The sequence below is a fragment of the Lutra lutra genome, chromosome 6 (assembly GCF_902655055.1).
Source record: "Lutra lutra chromosome 6, mLutLut1.2, whole genome shotgun sequence".
Classification (NCBI taxonomy): domain Eukaryota; kingdom Metazoa; phylum Chordata; class Mammalia; order Carnivora; family Mustelidae; genus Lutra; species Lutra lutra.
In genome coordinates, this window is record NC_062283.1 from 70,252,131 (window position 1) to 70,270,692 (window position 18,562).

At 41.5% G+C, this 18,562-nt stretch overlaps 1 protein-coding gene across 1 annotated transcript in view; it reads left to right on the forward strand.

The window, feature by feature from the left end:
- The first annotated feature begins 2,010 nt into the window (after positions 1-2,010).
- The window catches only part of DCBLD1 (discoidin, CUB and LCCL domain containing 1), a 66,940-nt gene continuing 50,388 nt past the window's right edge, over positions 2,011-18,562 (forward strand). Inside the window, 2 exon segments of the mRNA XM_047734682.1 lie at positions 2,011-2,103; positions 2,105-2,240. Of these exon segments, the coding sequence (XP_047590638.1) occupies positions 2,011-2,103; positions 2,105-2,240 (229 nt within the window).

Sequence of the window (18,562 nt, forward strand, 5' to 3'; positions counted from 1 at the left end):
ATTAGCAATCTGTTGTATTTTCATATTTTTTTCACTATGCTTTGCTTTTATTTTTTAAAGGAAGGAATAGCATAATGAAAGCACTAGGATATAGCTTGCCTTCTTGTTTTCTCATTGTTACCAGATCCTAAATCTCGCCTCTGATATGGCTCGGGACTCTGGTGTAGAATATATTACTTCATTCCCACGAAGGTATTACCTGACATGGAAAAGGTCACCTCTGGGAGCCCACCTGGCTCACTGGATGTATTCCTCACTAGTAAACAATACGGTCATTGTCTTTCCTTGGTCCTTGTTCCAGAGCCATGCCAAATGGAGGCCAGCAGCAGCTGCCCAAACTCACCTTCTTGGAAGGAATGAAAAGAAAGAAGAAACAGGGAAAGCTGGAGTTAGGGAGTAATTCAATGTATCAAAGTATCTTTCATGTTTTCTGTGTGAGAATATTGAACATTTTCAGAGGTGTGAATTTACTTTTAACACAAATATGATAAACCTATTTATTGAGTACCTCAGACATGCCGAAACTTTAAATATGTATTTTATTTTGTCTCTGTGACAGTCAGGACGATTAGGTATTATACGGCCCAACAAAACTGAGGCCCAGAGAGAATCAGTCATAGTCAGTGGCTGATCTGGGATTCAGCCTTGGATCAGCCTCATTTCTAAAGCCCTAGCTCTTTCCTCTAAGCTCTGCTGCCTTTGAGAAAGCAAATCACCAAAGACAAACGCATGGTTAAAAAAATAAAGACAGGGCTAAAAACGAATATGCAGGCATGAACAGAGTCTATCCGAGTATCCAAAGAGCACGTGAACGCCGGGCACTGGACCCCTGCGGGATTGCTGTCCTCGCCGGAAAGCTCCTCTCCGAACCAGCTGCTGTAACTGTGGCTGCGTGTTACTTAGGAAAACTGCAGAGCGCCGAGCGGAGGGAGCGCGAGAGAACTGCAACCGGATTTAAGATGTAGTCTGTAAAATATGTATTTAGTTTGTCCAGTTCATTTCCACTGCCACTTCCCCCCTTGTAACTCTCCACTCTTCCAGCTTGCCCTCCCCGCAGCCCTTCTCTACACCCCCAGGATATCAGATCCTTCGTCCCAATCTTCTGTGGCTGCTCGCTGGTTCAAGGATCAAGTTAAGCATCCTTTACGTGGCGTCTCAGGCCCTCCACGTTCAGGCCCCTGCTCTGCGCACAGGCTTCCACTTCTTGCCATCTAACCACCTGTGCTGCGCGCTCCTGACGCCCTGGCCTCTTCCTCACTCGGCATCTTCGCACACCGAGGCTGTTCTCCTGTCCCCCGCCTTTAGCTTTCCCAAGTCCCACTCACTCTCCCAGTCTCGGCTTAGAAGCCACTTTTTAAGGAAAGCCTTTCCTGGCTGATTCCTCCCCCGTGGTCTCCTCCCCCGCCATCTAATTAGATCTTCCAGACTGCTCTACCAGTACTTTTCATGTCACCAACAGCAGTACACATTATACACTTGCCTGATTATTTTTAACGTCTGCAAGTGTTACAAGGGCTTAGCACTGTGCCTGGCTGCCACACTGCTGGACCTTAGTAACTTCAATGAATGAATGGAGAGACTTGAACTGGATTTTCATTGTCACCATCATCAACCTATCAGGCAATATTTCGCCTCCCACACTGCTGCTATCACCGGTATGCCCGCCCCTGTGGGGTGGCAAAGCCCTGGTGGAGAGCAGCCCCCGCCTCGAGCTCAGGAGCTCGGGGGAGGACCCGGACACAGCGGGGCTCGGGGTAGGTCTCAAGGCCAGGTGTCCTCCTGGCTCCCAGGTTCACATGCATTGGGGGAGGAGCGGCGGAAGAAAAAAGAGAGACTGAAACAGGGAACGCCCGGTACCTAGAGGGGACCGCGGGCGGCGCCTAGTGCGCCTCTGGCCTCAAGGCCACCAGCCGCCGGGAACCTCGACTTCCTCCTTTGGGGGCCGGCGCGCGGGGCTGGGCTGGGCGGGGCCGGCAACGCCTCCGTCGGGCTGGGCTCCCGGCCGCCCCAATGGGATTCGGTGCGGGGCCGCGGCTGCGCCCAGTCCCGGCGGCGCGCTCGGCCGCGGAGGAGGCTGCCCGGCCGGGGCAGCGGAGGCGCTGCGCTGCGCTCCGCTGCGCGAGGGGAGGCCGAGCGTGCCAAGCTGGCGCCCGGCGGGGCCATGGTGGCCGGCTCCCGCGGTCTCCTGGCCCTCCTGTTTGTGGTCTCCGCCCCGCTCCGGCTGCAGGCGGGCGAGCTGGGTGAGTGGAGGGCGGGCGGCGGGGCAGGGCGGGCTGGGCCTGGAGGGACCCGGCGCGGGAGGAAATGGGTCACCGCCTGATCCCCGCGGGGTCCTGCTCTTTCTGGCGGACGGCGGCTCGAGTATAAAATAAGTTACAAAATTCCGATCGTTCCCCCACCCAACTCCTTACTTCCCCGCTCGACCAGAGAAGCAACTTGACACCTCCCGCGTCCCCTCTGCTTTCCCCGCAGCCGGGCTGACTCTGCTTCCCGACTTCCTGACTCCGCCGACCCCGTGAGAAGTGACATGGCCCCGGGGGTCGCGCGCTGACGACCCCGGCCGCCTTAGGGGAGAGTCGTGAGCGGGGACGGTGATCGCAAGCCTCCTTGACGGGGCTCCTCAGCAGCTGGGCGCCTGGGCCCTCCCGGTCCCCTGTCCTCCCTGCGCGGCTGCGACCCGAGGGTGTGCGTTTGCCGCTCGTAGGAATGGGGGGCGGGGGGAGGGGAAAGGTTCCCCCTGAAGTTGGGGAAGAGGGCCGCCTCACTTGTGTGCTGCTTGCGCCCCAAGTTGTCGTGTGGCTCGGCTCTTTCCTGGGTGTTTGAGCGAGTCGATTCCCGACCAGGCTGGTCTTTCTGTGGACCTGGTCCTTGGTTTCAGGTGGGACGTGATTAGCCCACGACCGACTTTACTTCTGTATAGCCACCTGATTAAAGCAATAAACCGTTTTACTACCCAAGCAAATCCTTGTTAATTAGTTCTTTACTGATAGGGCAGCTTTCTGCAATTTTTCAGCTGTTTTTTTTTCCTTCCCTGCTTGTGCCCCTATACAACGGAGAGTATTGAATGGCACTATTCAGAGTATTTTGACAGATCCCCCCACCCCTACCTTGTGTTTTCTAATGAATCCAAATGCTGGCATTTTCTTCACTGAACCAAGTATCCATTCCCAGTCCGAAACATGAATACTCAAGATGTCAGTAGTGGTTCCCAAGTTTGCTTACATACCAATTTGTTTGGTTGGTTGTTTTTTTTGTTTGTTTGTTTGTTTGTTTTAAGCTCAAGTTTAGGCAAAATATGTCTTGGCACTAACAGAATGCTACGCATATTGTAAAATTTTAATAAATAATGTATGTTTTTATTAAATGTAGGATTTTCATCATAGGTGTTTTAAACATTTAAAAAATGTTTCTCACCTCACTGTTAGAAGATGGGACCTCTATGAATGTGTCCAACAATGTGCCCCTGTCCTCGTCTTGCCACCAACTGTCTTCCATTTTTCCAAAAGAAGTTTCAGGTGGTGGACCTTCATCTAGGCTGTTGAGTGGGCGCTTTGTGGAGAGAGCAGTTCTCTGGGAGCAAGTGTGATTGCTTAGATCTTACTGAGTTTCAAATCTGAGGCTTGGTAGCAGCTGACTGGCAGAAGAAAATGTTGTCATTTGAGTTTCCACAAAACATCCTATGTGTTTAGGATGTTAAAAGAGCCAATGAAGGCATAAGTATTCAATCACACAAAAAAGCAAATCTTAGATTTGGGACATTTTACTGAAAAAAAAAATTCTAGGAACTCTGGTCTGATATCTCTGGAGTGATAATCAGTGATTTATTTATTTATTATTTTTTTTTTAGTATTTCTCACATCTGTGGTTTTCTCAATCAGCCCTTGGTCACTTGTTTTGCAAGTTTACATAAATTTAAACAGGCACTCCCATTTTAGGTCTTGAGATAGGCTACTGGCTACATTGTCGAAGGGTGGTCAGAAGTGATATCAGCAATCTTGATGCTTAGAAGAGGGCAGCTTTAGAATAACTTTGGTGAGAAGTTGACCCCATTTATTATATTTTACCTTCATCATTCTCAGAGTCAGCTTAGTCTGTTCTTGGGTCCCAGCCTGCCTCATCACCACTATCTCCGGAAGCTTTGTAAAGCCCCAACCCCATGCTATGAATCAGAATTGCAAGTGGGTCGGGCCTGGGAATAGGCACTTAAAAAAAAATTCTTCCAGGTAATTCTGATTCTACTCAGCCTTGAAATGGTGAAAACATTTTATAATTTTAGGATTATAAAATGCTACCCTCAGTGTCATAGACAATTTAATATTACACTTTTATTCACTGGATTATGTTTCAGGAAACAAATGTGACAATTTAAGTATTTATAAGCCTAGTCAATGAAATTATTCCAGTTTTTTATGACAGAGTCTGGGGAAGCTATATTGGTTCCTTTGTAGGGCTTCTGTATACCTGAAGGTGCTTTTGCTCAGTTTATTTTTTAAAAAGTGGCCACCTCTTCTAGTATTTATAGCATGCCGGGCCCCAGGCCCCAGGACTAGATGAGCAGAATTTGGTCTGATTTCTGCTCCTTCTTATGCCCTTCCTCTGGACCAGCTTAACTAAATTTAGATATGGTTTCACATGGTTTTTGATCTTATGTAACATTATGTATAAATTGATCTTTAGTATTAATACAATTAGTATAAATTCATAGGCTTGGACTCAGATATTCATACCTTGATTCTAAGTTTTGAGAACAAAATATCCTAATTTGTGTGATGAATTTTTGCTAACTAAAAATCCCTGATTCTCTCCTCAGGAAAATATTCGTAGATGTATATTAAAGATTTCCTCCATGTGATTTAAGTTTTAGTGAAGAATAAAAATAAGCATTCAGTCTCTAAGGAAACTTTAAGCATAGAATTGGATACTTTTAAATTGCCTTAAAAATTCTGCCCAACTCTCATTTGTTATTATCAGAAGGTCTGATATATAAGATATATAAGATCTCTCCTACATATTTGGTTAGACATGGGACAGTGGATGTCTGATGTTCTGGGTGAGTGACTTCTTAAAAAGTAAGCCCAAGCTTATTCTGGTACCTTCTGTATCAGTGTGTATACTTGCCCCAGGCTTTCCATCATCCCATCACTGGGATTCTGTCTACCCTGTTGGACTGCCAGTTCCTGAGGGAGTGACTGGGATTGTCCTTATCCTAGCGCCTGACAAATGTGCTTAATAAATGTTTCTTGGGGGTGCCTGGGTGGCTCAGTGGGTTAAGCCGCTGCCTTCGGCTCAGGTCATGATCTCAGGGTCCTGGGATCGAGGCCCGCATCGGGCTCTCTGCTCGGCGGGGAGCCTGCTTCCCTCTCTCTCTCTCTCTCTGCCTGCCTCTCCATCTACTTGTGATCTCTCTCTGTCAAATAAATAAATAAAATCTTAAAAAAAAAAATGTTTCTTGGGTTAAACTGAACAATCTTTTCATGTTTAGGCGATATCTTCAAGTTATTTCCTAATTAGTAGAAACTAAGTAATAGGGGTGCCTGGGTGGCTCAGTCACTTAAGTGTCTGCCTTCAGTTCAGGTCATGATCCTGGGCTCCTGGCATCGAGTCCTGCATCAGGCTCCCTGCTCAGCAGAGTCTGCTTCTACCTCTTCTACCTCTGCTTCCCCACCACTTGTGCTCTCTCTGTCTCTCTCTCAAATGAATAAATAAAATCTTAAAAAAAAAAAAAACACCCAGAAACTAAGTAACAAAGAGTCTATTGAAGGTCTTTATGAAGGTTCCTCTGGTGCTTCCCTTAATTAATTGTGTTTAGCAAGCCTGCTCTGTTGGCATACTTATTTCTACATGTCTCTATATATTTCAAATAAAAGGACAGCAAAAAGAAGGGAACGTGCCAGCAGACCAGAACGTACCATATCTTTTGGCTGTAGTAGATGTAACACTCAGAAACACTGAGTTGTATCATATAGTTCAGGAAAAAAAGATGTTAAAATGCTAAAGGCTTCATTAAACAAACCAAAGGATGCATTAGGATTTGAACTCTGAATAGTGTCTGAACTGAAGTTATTAGCTTTTTACTTCGTAAGTTGAACTCTTTAACCTTGTGGCATTAAAACAGACATGAACAATCACATAGAGAACATAACTTGGAAATAACTTAGACATCTGACATTTACAAGGAACTATGGCTTTATTTTTAAGATGCATGGAGAGGTGAAATTAATTGCAGCATATAACAAAGGTTTTCATCATGTTAAGGCAGAAAAACAAAGCAAAACAAAACTTGTTCAGGGAACTATTTCGTGTTGAGTTCTGGGTTACTGCTATGTGTCCTGAAGCACAGAGTCAGCACTATACATGTTAGAGTAACCAGTTGTTTTGCATTTTTTAAGGAGATAATACATATAACCTATCTGGAATGGCACCTAGCCCGTAGGAAAACCTCAATAAATGCCAGTCATCTTCCTGTTCATTACTGTTTATTACGACTTATTTGACAAGTGTGGGGGCCCCTTGGTTCTGCCTTCCCCACTTCCTCCAGGACCTTGTTTTCTACCATGCTTCCCCATACTGCCAGGCATTCTGGCTTTCTTACTCTTTCTCAAAGATATCAGACACTCTTTTCTACCTCCCAGCCTTTGCATGTGTTGTTCCCTCTGCCTGGAATAGGCTTGTCTCAAATATCTACATGACTCCCTCCCCCTTCAATCTTCTCGGGGAAAATGGCCCTAACCGCCTGTAACCCTCCTGCTATCCCCCAGGACTCCTTATTCCCCTTTCCTGCCTTCAGTTTTCTCTGGAGCACTACCATCTTCCACCAGAGTGTATCAGTTACACTTTAATTTTATATGCCTGTCTTCCCCCTACAAGAATGTAAGGTCCAGGAGGAGCTTTGTGCTTTGAACAGTGGCCAGCCCATGGTGAGTGCTCATTCGGGAATGTGTGCTCAGTGAGGATGGGGGAGAAGGCAGTGGAGACCTAGTTCCTGCCCTGTTGAAGACTCAGAGCTGACTCGAGCTGAGAATCAAAACCAGAACAAGACAAAGTAAGAAAATAGTATGTCTAGTCCGACTGTTATTTATAGACAGAAAGTCTGAAAAGGTGGATTTAAACTAGAGCGATTCGTTCTGATATATTTAAAGCTTGGTTTTGAGGATAAATGCAAAAATATTGCCAGACTCTCAAGTTTTTATTTTTCATTAGACTATGGTGTAATTTTGCCTTTTTGCAACTGGAGAGTCATGTTGGTGTCATTTTCCAGATGTTTGTTCTCTGCTTTGTATATAGTTGTTTGCCTGGAAGGTGGGGGAGTGGGAGAGACTTAACTGATGGAAAAAAAACCCACATGGTGATTTCTAGCCCAATGTAGAAATAAGTTCTCTCTGTGAGCCCTTGCATGCTGAGTGCAGACCAGCTGTCAAACTGGACTTCTGGTGACAGCGAAGAAGAGAGGGTTTTGTTTTGTTTTCATTCTTGTTTTTGTTTTTTGCGGGGGGAAAGGGAGGAAAATGAGGGAGAGTAGAGATGAAATGAAGCCATTTAGAGTCTCTACTAGCACTTGGTACAGTGCCTGGTAAGAAAGAACTCCAGGTAACTATTTCCGGCGTCCGCACATGAATGGTGTGGCTGAGGTTTGAGAGAATGAGGTGAAGGGTAATGTTCACTAAGTTGTTTTAAACAGAATTGCATGCATGACTACCATGATGCCTTAGGAAACGTGCTCCATGTGTTTAAGAAAATAGCTAAATTCAGCTCTGAGAAGTTTGGGAATCTCTGAGACTCCTTTGCAGGCAACACCAGGAAAGCTGCCAGAAGTCAGGAGCTGGCAGTCTGGGGAATGATAGAGCAAGTGGTATCCTGATTTGGATCAGGTGAGTCAGTGTCCCCCAAGATCTCCAGCTGCTTATACATTGAGGGTGTCAGGGGCCCCAAAATCACTGGGGATAGTGTTCATCCATTTGTGACATTAACATTGTATTAAGCCATATTGTCATCTATGCCTTGACTGTTCACTGACATTTCAATTTGATCTATTAGTCTGGTTCTTATGAACTGTCTTTCTGGGAGTTTTATGCTGTATGAAATTATACCCAATACTTACAGAAATGTCTTATGTCTTCTCTGTGGTAATTTTAGCTTAGGTGGATTTTTTTTTTTTTTTTTTTTTTTTTTTGTAGGAAAAGCTGCAAAGAATAACATTGAAACAAGGTAATAGCTAAGTGATTTTGTTTTATCCATTTTCCCCTAATTTTTTATAAAGTCATACTGGAGCTTTTTTTTTTTTTTTTTTAAAGCTAAATTTCGCTTAGGGCTTTCTTTGCTGACTGCTTTCACAAACATATTTCCTAATGCTTACAAGGCAGAACAGTTATGGAACAAAGCAGAATATTGATAAATAATGTTGTACTGACATAGCATAATCCTGAAAGGAAGATGTTACATGGAGAACCACTAAGGACAAGCTTATGACACTCACACACATGCACAAATACAAGTATATATCCCTACATTAATGTACGTATACACATACACTCATATACTGTCTATTATTCGCTTTTACTAAATATCAAGTAGACAAAACTACATATGTAAAATATGTATAAGGTGTAAAGAACAATAAAACTGATGCCTGGATACTCCCTCTATGACCTAATCTCTATATACTTCGATATTCTGCTTTTTTTCAACTTAACATTTTATTAAAAGCTTTCACTATACTAATTGGGGAAAAATTCTAAGTTTATATTTATTTTTAGGATTAGCCTTCAGGTTTTAAACTGAAAACACATTTTCTAGTCATTTATTGCTACTGAGGAATATCTACTAGGAAAATGGAATTTTGTCTTGGCCAGTCGGCTATGGGTCTTGTTGAGATTTTTGTCTTCTGTGTGATTCAGATAACCCTTTGCTTTTGGAGTCAGAAGTAAGTTGCTTGTCCATACCGTATTTGGAAAAAGTATTACTTTAAATGTACTAAGTGTCAGATGGTAAGGTAATTCCATTTTACAAAGATGGTAAGTACATCTTACAAAGATAAAATGTATTTCTTGGTCCTTCTTGGATGAGATTTTTTTTTTTTAAGGTTTTATTTTTTTATTTATTTGACAGACAGAGATCACAAGTAGGCAGAGAGGCAGGCAGAGAGGGGTGGGGTGGCGGGGAAGCAGGCTCCGCGCTGAGCAGAGAGCCCGATGCAGGGCTTGATCCCAAGATCCTGGGATCATGACCTGAGCCGAAGGCAGAGGCTTTAACTCAGTGAGCCACCCAGGTGTCCCTTTGGATGAGATTCTTAATTTATACATACAGGTGTCTACCTTGTCCATGATTAGACTACTTGGAGTTTATGTTTATTGATAACTGCATTTGTTTTATATGGTTTTATAGTCATCATTTTCCAACTCAAATCATTGTAGCCTTTTAATGCAATGTCCAAAATATTTACATCTTACCAGAAGGGAAAAGAACAGTCTCTCTTTCATTACAAAATTAAAATCTTTGGAAATTAGAACTAATCTGGCTCCATTTCATGATTGAGTGTGTTTAGTGGATGTGCCCAAAAGTTGTATATAAATGATTTTTCTTCTTCTTCTTCTTCTTCTTTTTTTTTTAGAGAGGGAGGGAGGAGGGGGAGTGGCAGAAGGAGAGAGAGAGAGAGAGAGAGAGAGAGAGAGACTCTAGCAGGATTCCCCACCCCCCCCGCCCCTCCCTCCTCGCCCAAGCACAGAGTCCAACTCAGGACTCCATCTCACAACCTTGACATCATGACCAGAGCTGAAATCAGGAGTTGGACACTCAACTGAATGAGCCACCCAGGTGCTCCCAAATGATTGTTTATAGAACACTGTATTCTTGAAAAAAGGGAAAAAAACCCTAAAACTTTATTTCACTATTATATCTGACAAAGAACAAGGCCAGTGGGTATTAAAAGTTAAGAAGTCCGGTAAGTTTGAATTACCAGTGTGTAAAACTTCCTACAGGGAATATAGGTAAACATCTCTGTGGGTCTCACTTAATTTTTTAAATGGCTAAGTGGATTTAATTCAGCCTTTTTACGGCTTTTCACAAAAGCAAGTTTACCTCATATTGAAATGTAGTTGATTAAAGTCTAAAGGAGGAAACCTTTGAGACTTGCTAGTCCGTAGGGCCACTGAAACATGAAATCTGCTTATTGAATTGCTCCCAACCTGAAGAGTTTAGAACAGAAGCTCCTTATTCTGAGAATTACATGTATCGTGACTTGCCTTTTTTCCCCCCCTCAAAAAGCCCCTGCTTTACCAACAGATTAAAATTGAAGAGAGTCCACAGATAGAGAAATGGGCCTGTACTGGCTGTTTCTGTGAGCTCCAAAGGGCCTAAAAATCTTTGAAATCCTCTTGCCTTGTGGGTAGGAAATTCTTTTTTCTTTCTGTTTTTCATCTTCTTTTTTTCTTTTCCCTTTTTATCCTTTTTGCTACAGTTGCTGTGCTATGTGACCAAGATCTTTTTATTTATGTATGTATTTACTTTATTATGTTATATTAGTCATCATACAGTACATCATTAGTTTTTGATGTCGTGTTCCATGATTCATTGTTTGCGTGTAACACCCAGTGCTCCATGTAGTAATACCCTCCTTAATGCCCATCACCGAACTAACCCATCCCCCACCCCCTCCCTTCTAAAACCCTCAGATTGTTTCCCAGAGTCCATAGTCTCTCATGGTTTGTATCCCCCTCCAATTTCCTCCCCTTCATTTTTCCCTTCCTTCTCCTAATGTCCTCCATGCTATTCCTTATGTTCCACAAATAAGTGAAACCATATGATAATTGACTTTCTCTGCTTGACTTATTTCTCTAAGTGTAATCTCCTGCAGTCCCATCCATGTTGATACAAAACCTGGGTATTCATCCTTTCTGTTGGCTGAGTAATATTCCATTGTATATATGGCCCACATCTTCTTCATCCATTCGATCAAGATCTTCACAGAAACACTGTTTTCCCCCTGAGGTATTTAAAAATCTATTAAAGACTTAATGGCATTTCTTCCTAAATATTTCATTTGTGTCTCTAAATATTCTCTTGCATTATCATGCCATGAGCACACCTGAAAATATTACTAGAACCATCTTAATATCATCTAATACTCAAGTCATATTCAAATTTCCCCAGTTGACCTAAACCTATCTTTTTACTGCTGCTTTGTACAAAGAAAGATCCAAACAAGGGCCACATATTACAGTTTGTTATTCTGTCTCTTAAGTCACCTGTAATGTACCATTAAGCCCTGCCCACATGGTTTTTATTTTCCTGGGAGGACATCAGTTGTAGTGTGACACAGCTCACCCTTAAATTCAACTAACTGGCCTCTCCATTTCTTATCTTTTCCTTGGGGCACTATCCACTGTATTTCTCTATAAACTTGAACTTAGACCTAAGAACTTGATTAGATTCAGGCTGATTTTTTTTTTTTTTTTTAAGTACCACAAAGGAGTCATATGCTGCTAACTGTATCTCAAGATGCATATATTATTGTTGCTATTTTTGGCCCACTTTTTACCACACTGAAAATGCTCAGTGAATTCAAGAAGTAACAACTCTACCTCTTCATTTTGAAGTTGCCTTTTTCCCTTATGACCTGAAAATAACCTATGAAATAGTAGCCACTTACTCAGTAAAGCTACTCTTCCTCATCAAGTTTTCATTCAGTGGTTTAAGCATCCATGGAGTGTTACTTGTCCACCCAGGTTTTTTTAATGTAAATAAAAATGGAAAACCCTACCCCTCATATGTATTTTGATTTAGCAAGTGTTTTTGCATCTAATTCAATCCCAAGAGTTCTGAGCGCTCTGAAGAGAACTGAGATTCAGAAAGATTGAATCATTTACCCCAGGCACACTCACCTTGAGTGTCCAGAGTCAGAAACAAGTGCATGCATGTCTTAGAATCCTAGATGCCTTCTAGGATGGTCTCCTGCCCTTCATCTTAGATGGGTGCTTGTGTCCAGGGGAGATCAAGTTAAAGAAAAAGAAGCTTTGGAGAAACATAATTTCAGGAGGTTATTTATGCAGTAAATTTTTAAATTAATAGTCTTTGATTTCTCATAGAGGTCTTCTTATAAGACTTTTTCAAATCCCAATTAATAGCTAACCATGTGCTTTTGTTGCACTGTGATAAACTCAGTGATGCCCAATGTGCCATGTGCAAAGGCAGTGTAATTTTGGGGACTATGCAGTGTGATAGGAGTTTTATAAGGTTTATTTCTTCCTCCATCAGCTCTTCTGTTTCATCCTTCAGTAGAAGCATGTTAAGATGCCATCTCTTTCCTAACTGAGATTTGCTTTTTTCTGGTCAGTAAACATTGATTGCTCTTTCTTTGTATATGGGACATACATGTATGCTCCCAGAAACTTTCTCCTCCTATTTCTTCATATATTTTCCACCATATGTTCAAATAATTCCTAAATTGATACTTTTCTCCAAAGTTCAGAAATGTCACTCTGGCTTAAATGTAGGTCCTAAAATTTATTATTGCCTGTCCTAGACTTATAAATGAACTGTAGGGGGCGCCTGGGTGGCTCAGTGGGTTAAGCTGCTGCCTTCAGCTCAGGTCATGATCTCGGAGTCCTGGGATCGAGTCCCGCATCGGGCTCTCTGCTCAGCGGGGAGCCTGCTTCCTCCTGTCTCTCTGCCTGCCTCTCTGCCTGCTTGTGATCTCTCTCTGTCAAATAAATAAATAAAATCTTTAAAAAGAAATAAATAAAATAAATGAACTGTAGATGAAAATCAGTGCCAAAGAATTGAGAATATAGACTTGTTCTAGTTTTAGGAATAGATATTAAAATAAAACCATATAAAAGTGGTATCTCAAAGGTTTGTCTTTTTTTTAATTTTTAAAAATTATTTAAGTTCAATTTAGTTAACATGTGATATATTGTTAGTTACCAGGGTAGAACTTAGTGATTCATCAGTTGTATCTAACACCCAGCACTCATTACATCAGTTGCCCTCCTTAATGCCCATCACCCATCTAGCTCATTGCCCTTTCCTCTCTCCTCTCTTGCAACCCTCAGTGTGTTGCCTAAAGCTCAGCATCTCTTATGGTTTATCTCCCTCTCTATTTTCATCTTATTTTATTTTCCTTTCCTTCCCCTATGTTCATCTGTTTTGTTTCTTAAATTCCACATATGAGTGAAGTCATATGGTATTTGTCTTTCTCTGACTGACTTTGTTCAGCATAATGCCCTCTAGTTCCATCCACATCATTGCAAATGGCAAGATTTCATTCTTTTTGATGGCTGAGTAATATTCCATATATAGCTCTGTGTGTGTGTGTGTGTGTGTGTGTGTGCGCGCGCGCGCGCGCGCACCACACCTTCTTTACCCATTCATCTGTCAGTGGATATCTGGGCTCTTTCTATATTTTGGCTATTGTGGATGTGCTGTTATAAACATTGGGGTGCATGTACCCCCTCAAATCACTATGTTTATATCCTTTTTGATAAATACCTAGAGTGTAATTTCTGGGTCCTAGGGTAGCTCTATTTTTAACTTTTTGAAGAACCTCCATACTGTTTTCCAGAGTGGCTGCACCAGCTTGCATTCCCACCAACAGTGTAAGAGAGTTCCCCTTTCTCTACATCTTCAACATCTGTTGTTTCCTGAGTTGTTAATTTTAGCCATTCTGACTGGTGTAAGATGGTATCTCCTTGTGGTTTGATTCGAATTTCTCTGATGGCAAGTGATGTTGAGCATTCTTCAGAATTTTAAAAAAGGATCTAATATTATCTGCTGAATATGATCATCTTAAAAAGATTAAATAAGATAACATAAAATCCCTTAGAATACACCTTTTACAATAAATGCTTAGTAAATGCTATGTATTAGCATTTTCCACATTTTCTTTTTTTTTTTTTAACATTTTGGTTCTTACTGAGTTTTTGAAAAATGTATCTGGGAAAGTGAAAAGGTGTGTGTGTGTCAATGAGAGGGAGAGAGAGAGAGTGAGGAGAGAGAAACGTTTTAATTTCTGAAACTCAGGTTAACTTTGTGTATACTTGGTGATACTGGATTTTTTCTTAATCCAGAGGGAAAAGTCAACATCCAGTTACACTTTATCTGAATATTGGCAATATATTTATTTACTATGGAGCCGAGGTTAGACAGCATAGCACATTGTAGAGACAGGAAAGATTTCTTGCATTTGTCTTCACCTCCAGCAATGGCAGCCTGGACATTACATCAACATCCTGACATTATTAGTAAAGGTCAATGGCTGCTTTTCTCTGACTTCCTTAACCTGAGCATCTATTTGACAGAGATAAAATAGTCATCTTAGACGAGTTTTGCTGCACAAACGCATTTTCCCCCCTTTCATCTGTGAAATTAAGAAACTTCTCTGAAACAATGCATCTTATTTGTTGCCAGTTCCCCCAAAGCACTTGTAACCTAACAACAGTGGGAAGAGTCTTCCTTCTGAATATCAGATTCTCATAGTATAATTTCAGTATTGTTCTTAGAACTCTCAAGGCCAATATCCACTTCTCTGCATCTGAGCCTTAGTCCCAGAAGCCCCATCATGGGATCTCCCTAGCCCTGGAGTTGGCTGGTCCAGAACCCTATGCCCAGGAGACACCCACTGAGGAAGGGGTTCCCTAGGAATATGTGTCTCCTGTGAGAGCTTCACTGTGCACCACAAGGGCTTCGAGATGTCCAACAGTAAAGAAGAAGGTGAGATTCTGCGAGCTTATTTATCTTGCAAATTTTTTTTGGAGATGAGGGCTTGACTTCCTTTTAAGTCTCCCCAACACTCAAAAGCACACAGTGCCTGCTTTGGGAGATGCTGACTCAGCTGTTAGTGGGCCCTAGATGCATACTGGGGGCCGGGGACATGCTAGTTAGAGTTTCTGGCAGTTTAGACTTTCCAGTGCTTAACACAGCCTCATTCGTCTTTACCACATCCAGTTGTAGTTGAGATTTTTAAAAAGATGAGGAAAACTGATACACACAAAATGGTAATTTCTTATGATCATAGAGCTAATGAGTGGGGGAATTTGGACAAGGTCAGCAAATCCAAAACAATATTCTTGGTGCTTTAATATATATAATAGTTTTAAGTAAAAATATGGCAGTTAAAATATTTTTAATTCTTATTGGATACTAGTCTCTATGCTTAATACTTTCCTAGCATTATCTCACTTAGTGCTCATGATAACACTGTGAGTTGGGCACTACCATTGTCCCTACATTACAGATGATGAATCATAGCTCGGAGAGGTAAAGGGACTCACTCAAGGCTACACGCCAGTTCAGGGCAGGAACTCAGTGTCATAACCAGTGTGCTCTGTCACCTCTCAAGTATGTGGAAATAATTTATGAAATTAGAAAAGCAGTAGGTGTGCAAAGCCTCTTCCCCCAGCCTCATACCCCTGTCAGTGATCTTTAACTTTTCCTTAGGAGTCACAGGACTGGAGAGTGACCAAGAACCAAGAACCATGGTTTTATCTACAGCAGATTAAAGGGTAGCATTAAATTAGGCTTCAGGATTTTTTTTCTCTTAGGTGTAAATGATGCTTCTTATGTGGACATTATAATTTTTTATGTCTTTTTAAAGATTTATGTTTATGTGAGAGAGAGAGTGAGAGAGCACAAGCAAGGGAGGAGGGGCAGAGGGAGAGGGAGAAGCAGACTCCCTGTTGAGCAGGGAGCCCAACACAGGGCTCGATCCCAGGGTCTGAGCCAAAGGTAGATGCTTAACTGACCGAGCTATTCAGGCGACTGATTTTTGACATCTTTAAACCCTTATGGAAACAGTCTCACATTATCTAAAGAGTCTTGGATAGGACTTCTTGAAATGACTTGTTTCGTTTTCATGCATTCAAATGGATTTATTTTAAGTGAATCTTTTAGCTGATAGGAAACACTGTGTTGAGAGTTTACATGGAGAGACTTTTGACAATAAGTACCTTGTGTTTCCTTTTATTTTACTGCCAAATATCTTTCATCGGCTGTGCCAAAGGTATCATCTTCATTAGGTCATTAGTAATGTCATTAGCGTCTATTTTATGTGTGGTGACAGGGTTTAAAGAGATTCTACGACAGTTTTGCCAAAAAATTGGTCCATGTGCTTTGAGTTTATCACTGTAATTTCTCTCAGCATAATATTATCCATTTTCCTTTTGAGAATACTAAAGATTTTGAATAATTGGAGTTTCATCATTGTAACTTCCATTTTACTGGTTTTATTCTCACGTAACCACATAGACCCTGCTGTCCTGGTTCTTCCATTCCTTTTCAGGCAACATACAGCATAAAAAAAGTTAAGCACAATGGGAGAAAAGCAAAGTTTATGGGAGAGTATGACAGACAGTGAAATTAGTAATACCTTGAGAAATCTGTTCACATGGCCATCAGACAAAGAAGTCTGTAATAATTGCAGGCTCTTCTTTGTGGCTGAAAAGATTGTAGTCATCAAGAGCTCACTTGATCTTAGACATGGGAAGAAATTTTCTCACACCCACACGTGGATGATTGTATATGCGTTGAGACCTGTTGTAACTTGAATATTAGAAGAGCAAGGATCCAACTGTAATGAAATCATTCTTCAAGAAATGGTTTTCACTCATGAGACATTTCAGAGCACTGTTTCTCAAATTGCAGGTTGTGACCCATCATTAGGCAGTAAAATCAATTCAGATGACAAAACCAGCATGCTTTTAATTAAAAAGAAAAATGCAGTAGAATAGAAAATATCACAGCACATTACATACGATAGAAAGAATTGTAACATTAGACTTTTTTTTTCTGTTTCTGCATGTGTATGCACGTGTGCTTCCTTAGACTGCAATGAAAAACCTATGTTCTAACTATGGGTCATAATTTTTAAAAAAAGTTTCCCATCTGTTGTTTTATTGTATGGATTAGTTAATAACTGAAGGAATTTTTGCATTATTTATTTCATGTCATCCAAACAATTTTCCACAAGTGCAATTCAGTTGGAAGTGTTCTTTGGAAGCCTCAATCATGCTTTGTAGTGTTACAGAACCTAATTCCTCCTAGGTATATCTTAATTTCACTTTTCTTTCTTTTTTTTTTTTTTTTTTTTAGATTTTATTCATTTGACAGAGAGAGATCACAAGTAGGCAGAGAGGCAGGCAGAGAGAGAAGGGAAAGCAGACTCCCTGCGGAGCAGAGACCCAACGCGGGGCTCGATCCCAGGACCCTGGGATCATGACCGGAGCTGAAGGCAGAGGCTTTAACCCACTGAGCCACCCAGGCGCCCCTAATTTCACTTTTCTATTAGTGGAACATGATTTCTTATCAAAAGGGAAATAGTCTTTTAAGGAAGTTATTGTTTTCCTTTCGTAGTGGGTGGAATTAGAGTAGACTAAATAAACGGTTGATGTGTGTAAAAAGCATCTAGGATTTGTTTTAAGTTTATTTAGAAAATACTGTGGATATCCATACTTCCGGAACAGCTGACATTAAAAGCATAAAGACATATGCTTTCAGGCATTTGGAGAACAGATACTGAGCCCATACTCTGTTTTGGACCTGTCACTTTAGTCTCAAGAATTCCTTGTTAACATACTCCTCTCCTCTTCCCTGTGAGCTTCTTTAAGTGGGAACTACACTGTACTAAGTTTCCAGCTGTTTGTTGAGTGAGTTTTTAATGACAGTTTGTGTTTACTGGCCCAAAGGTACTTTTTCCAGTCTATACCTTAAGGCTAATACTGAAAGTAAACTATGTTACCAAAACTATTAGGTAAATATGGTATTCTTAATTATATTGTTTTTCTGATTTATACATAGTGTTTTCATATTGTAGAGAATTTAGAAAATAAATGTATAAATAAAATGAAAATCCCTTGTAATCCTGCATCATAGCACTTCAGACACTTTCCCTTTATATCTGTATGTGTGCATGATACTCTGTTTTTAAATTAAATAGAACTCTAAAACATGACTTTAACTTTTCCTTAATAGCACATTGCTTAGAGATACTGTAGTTGGACCAGCCTTTTCTAATGTGGAGTGTTAGCAGATGTTCAGAGTTAAAATACTTAAATTTTGAGTAGAGATCACTACAGGTGTAGTACCAAGTACCAAGTACCTACAGCTTTTTCCAAAATGTAACGTTCATCCAGTTTTGTTTGTGCAGGTTCTTTTGAGAAGGGGTTTGGTCAATCTCACAAACCAGTTGGGGTTCCAAGAAGAGACCAAGATTTACGCCCATCATGGAGTGACGACCCTTCACATACTCTGCAGAGGAGAGGAGCTTTCAGCCTAAGGAGAGAGGAAATGACGCATAGTTTAGTCATCATGTGTTTTGACGCTTTGGCAATTAAATTACTGTTCAAAGGAAGAAAAAGATAAACATTGCACTGTGCCACTTTTTAGGAGTAGACAGGTTTCTTGTGGCAAAGCTTCCTCCTTCCCCCTTATATCCACGACCTCCGTAGGTAGGTGGCCGTTGAAACTCGCTGTCTCACGCCACGCCACTGTATCACTGTGGCTCACTGCCCATCAGGGCTCCCAACACCATGTGGAGCTTAATCCTCCAAACCAAGGTTGTATTGTTTACCCTAAA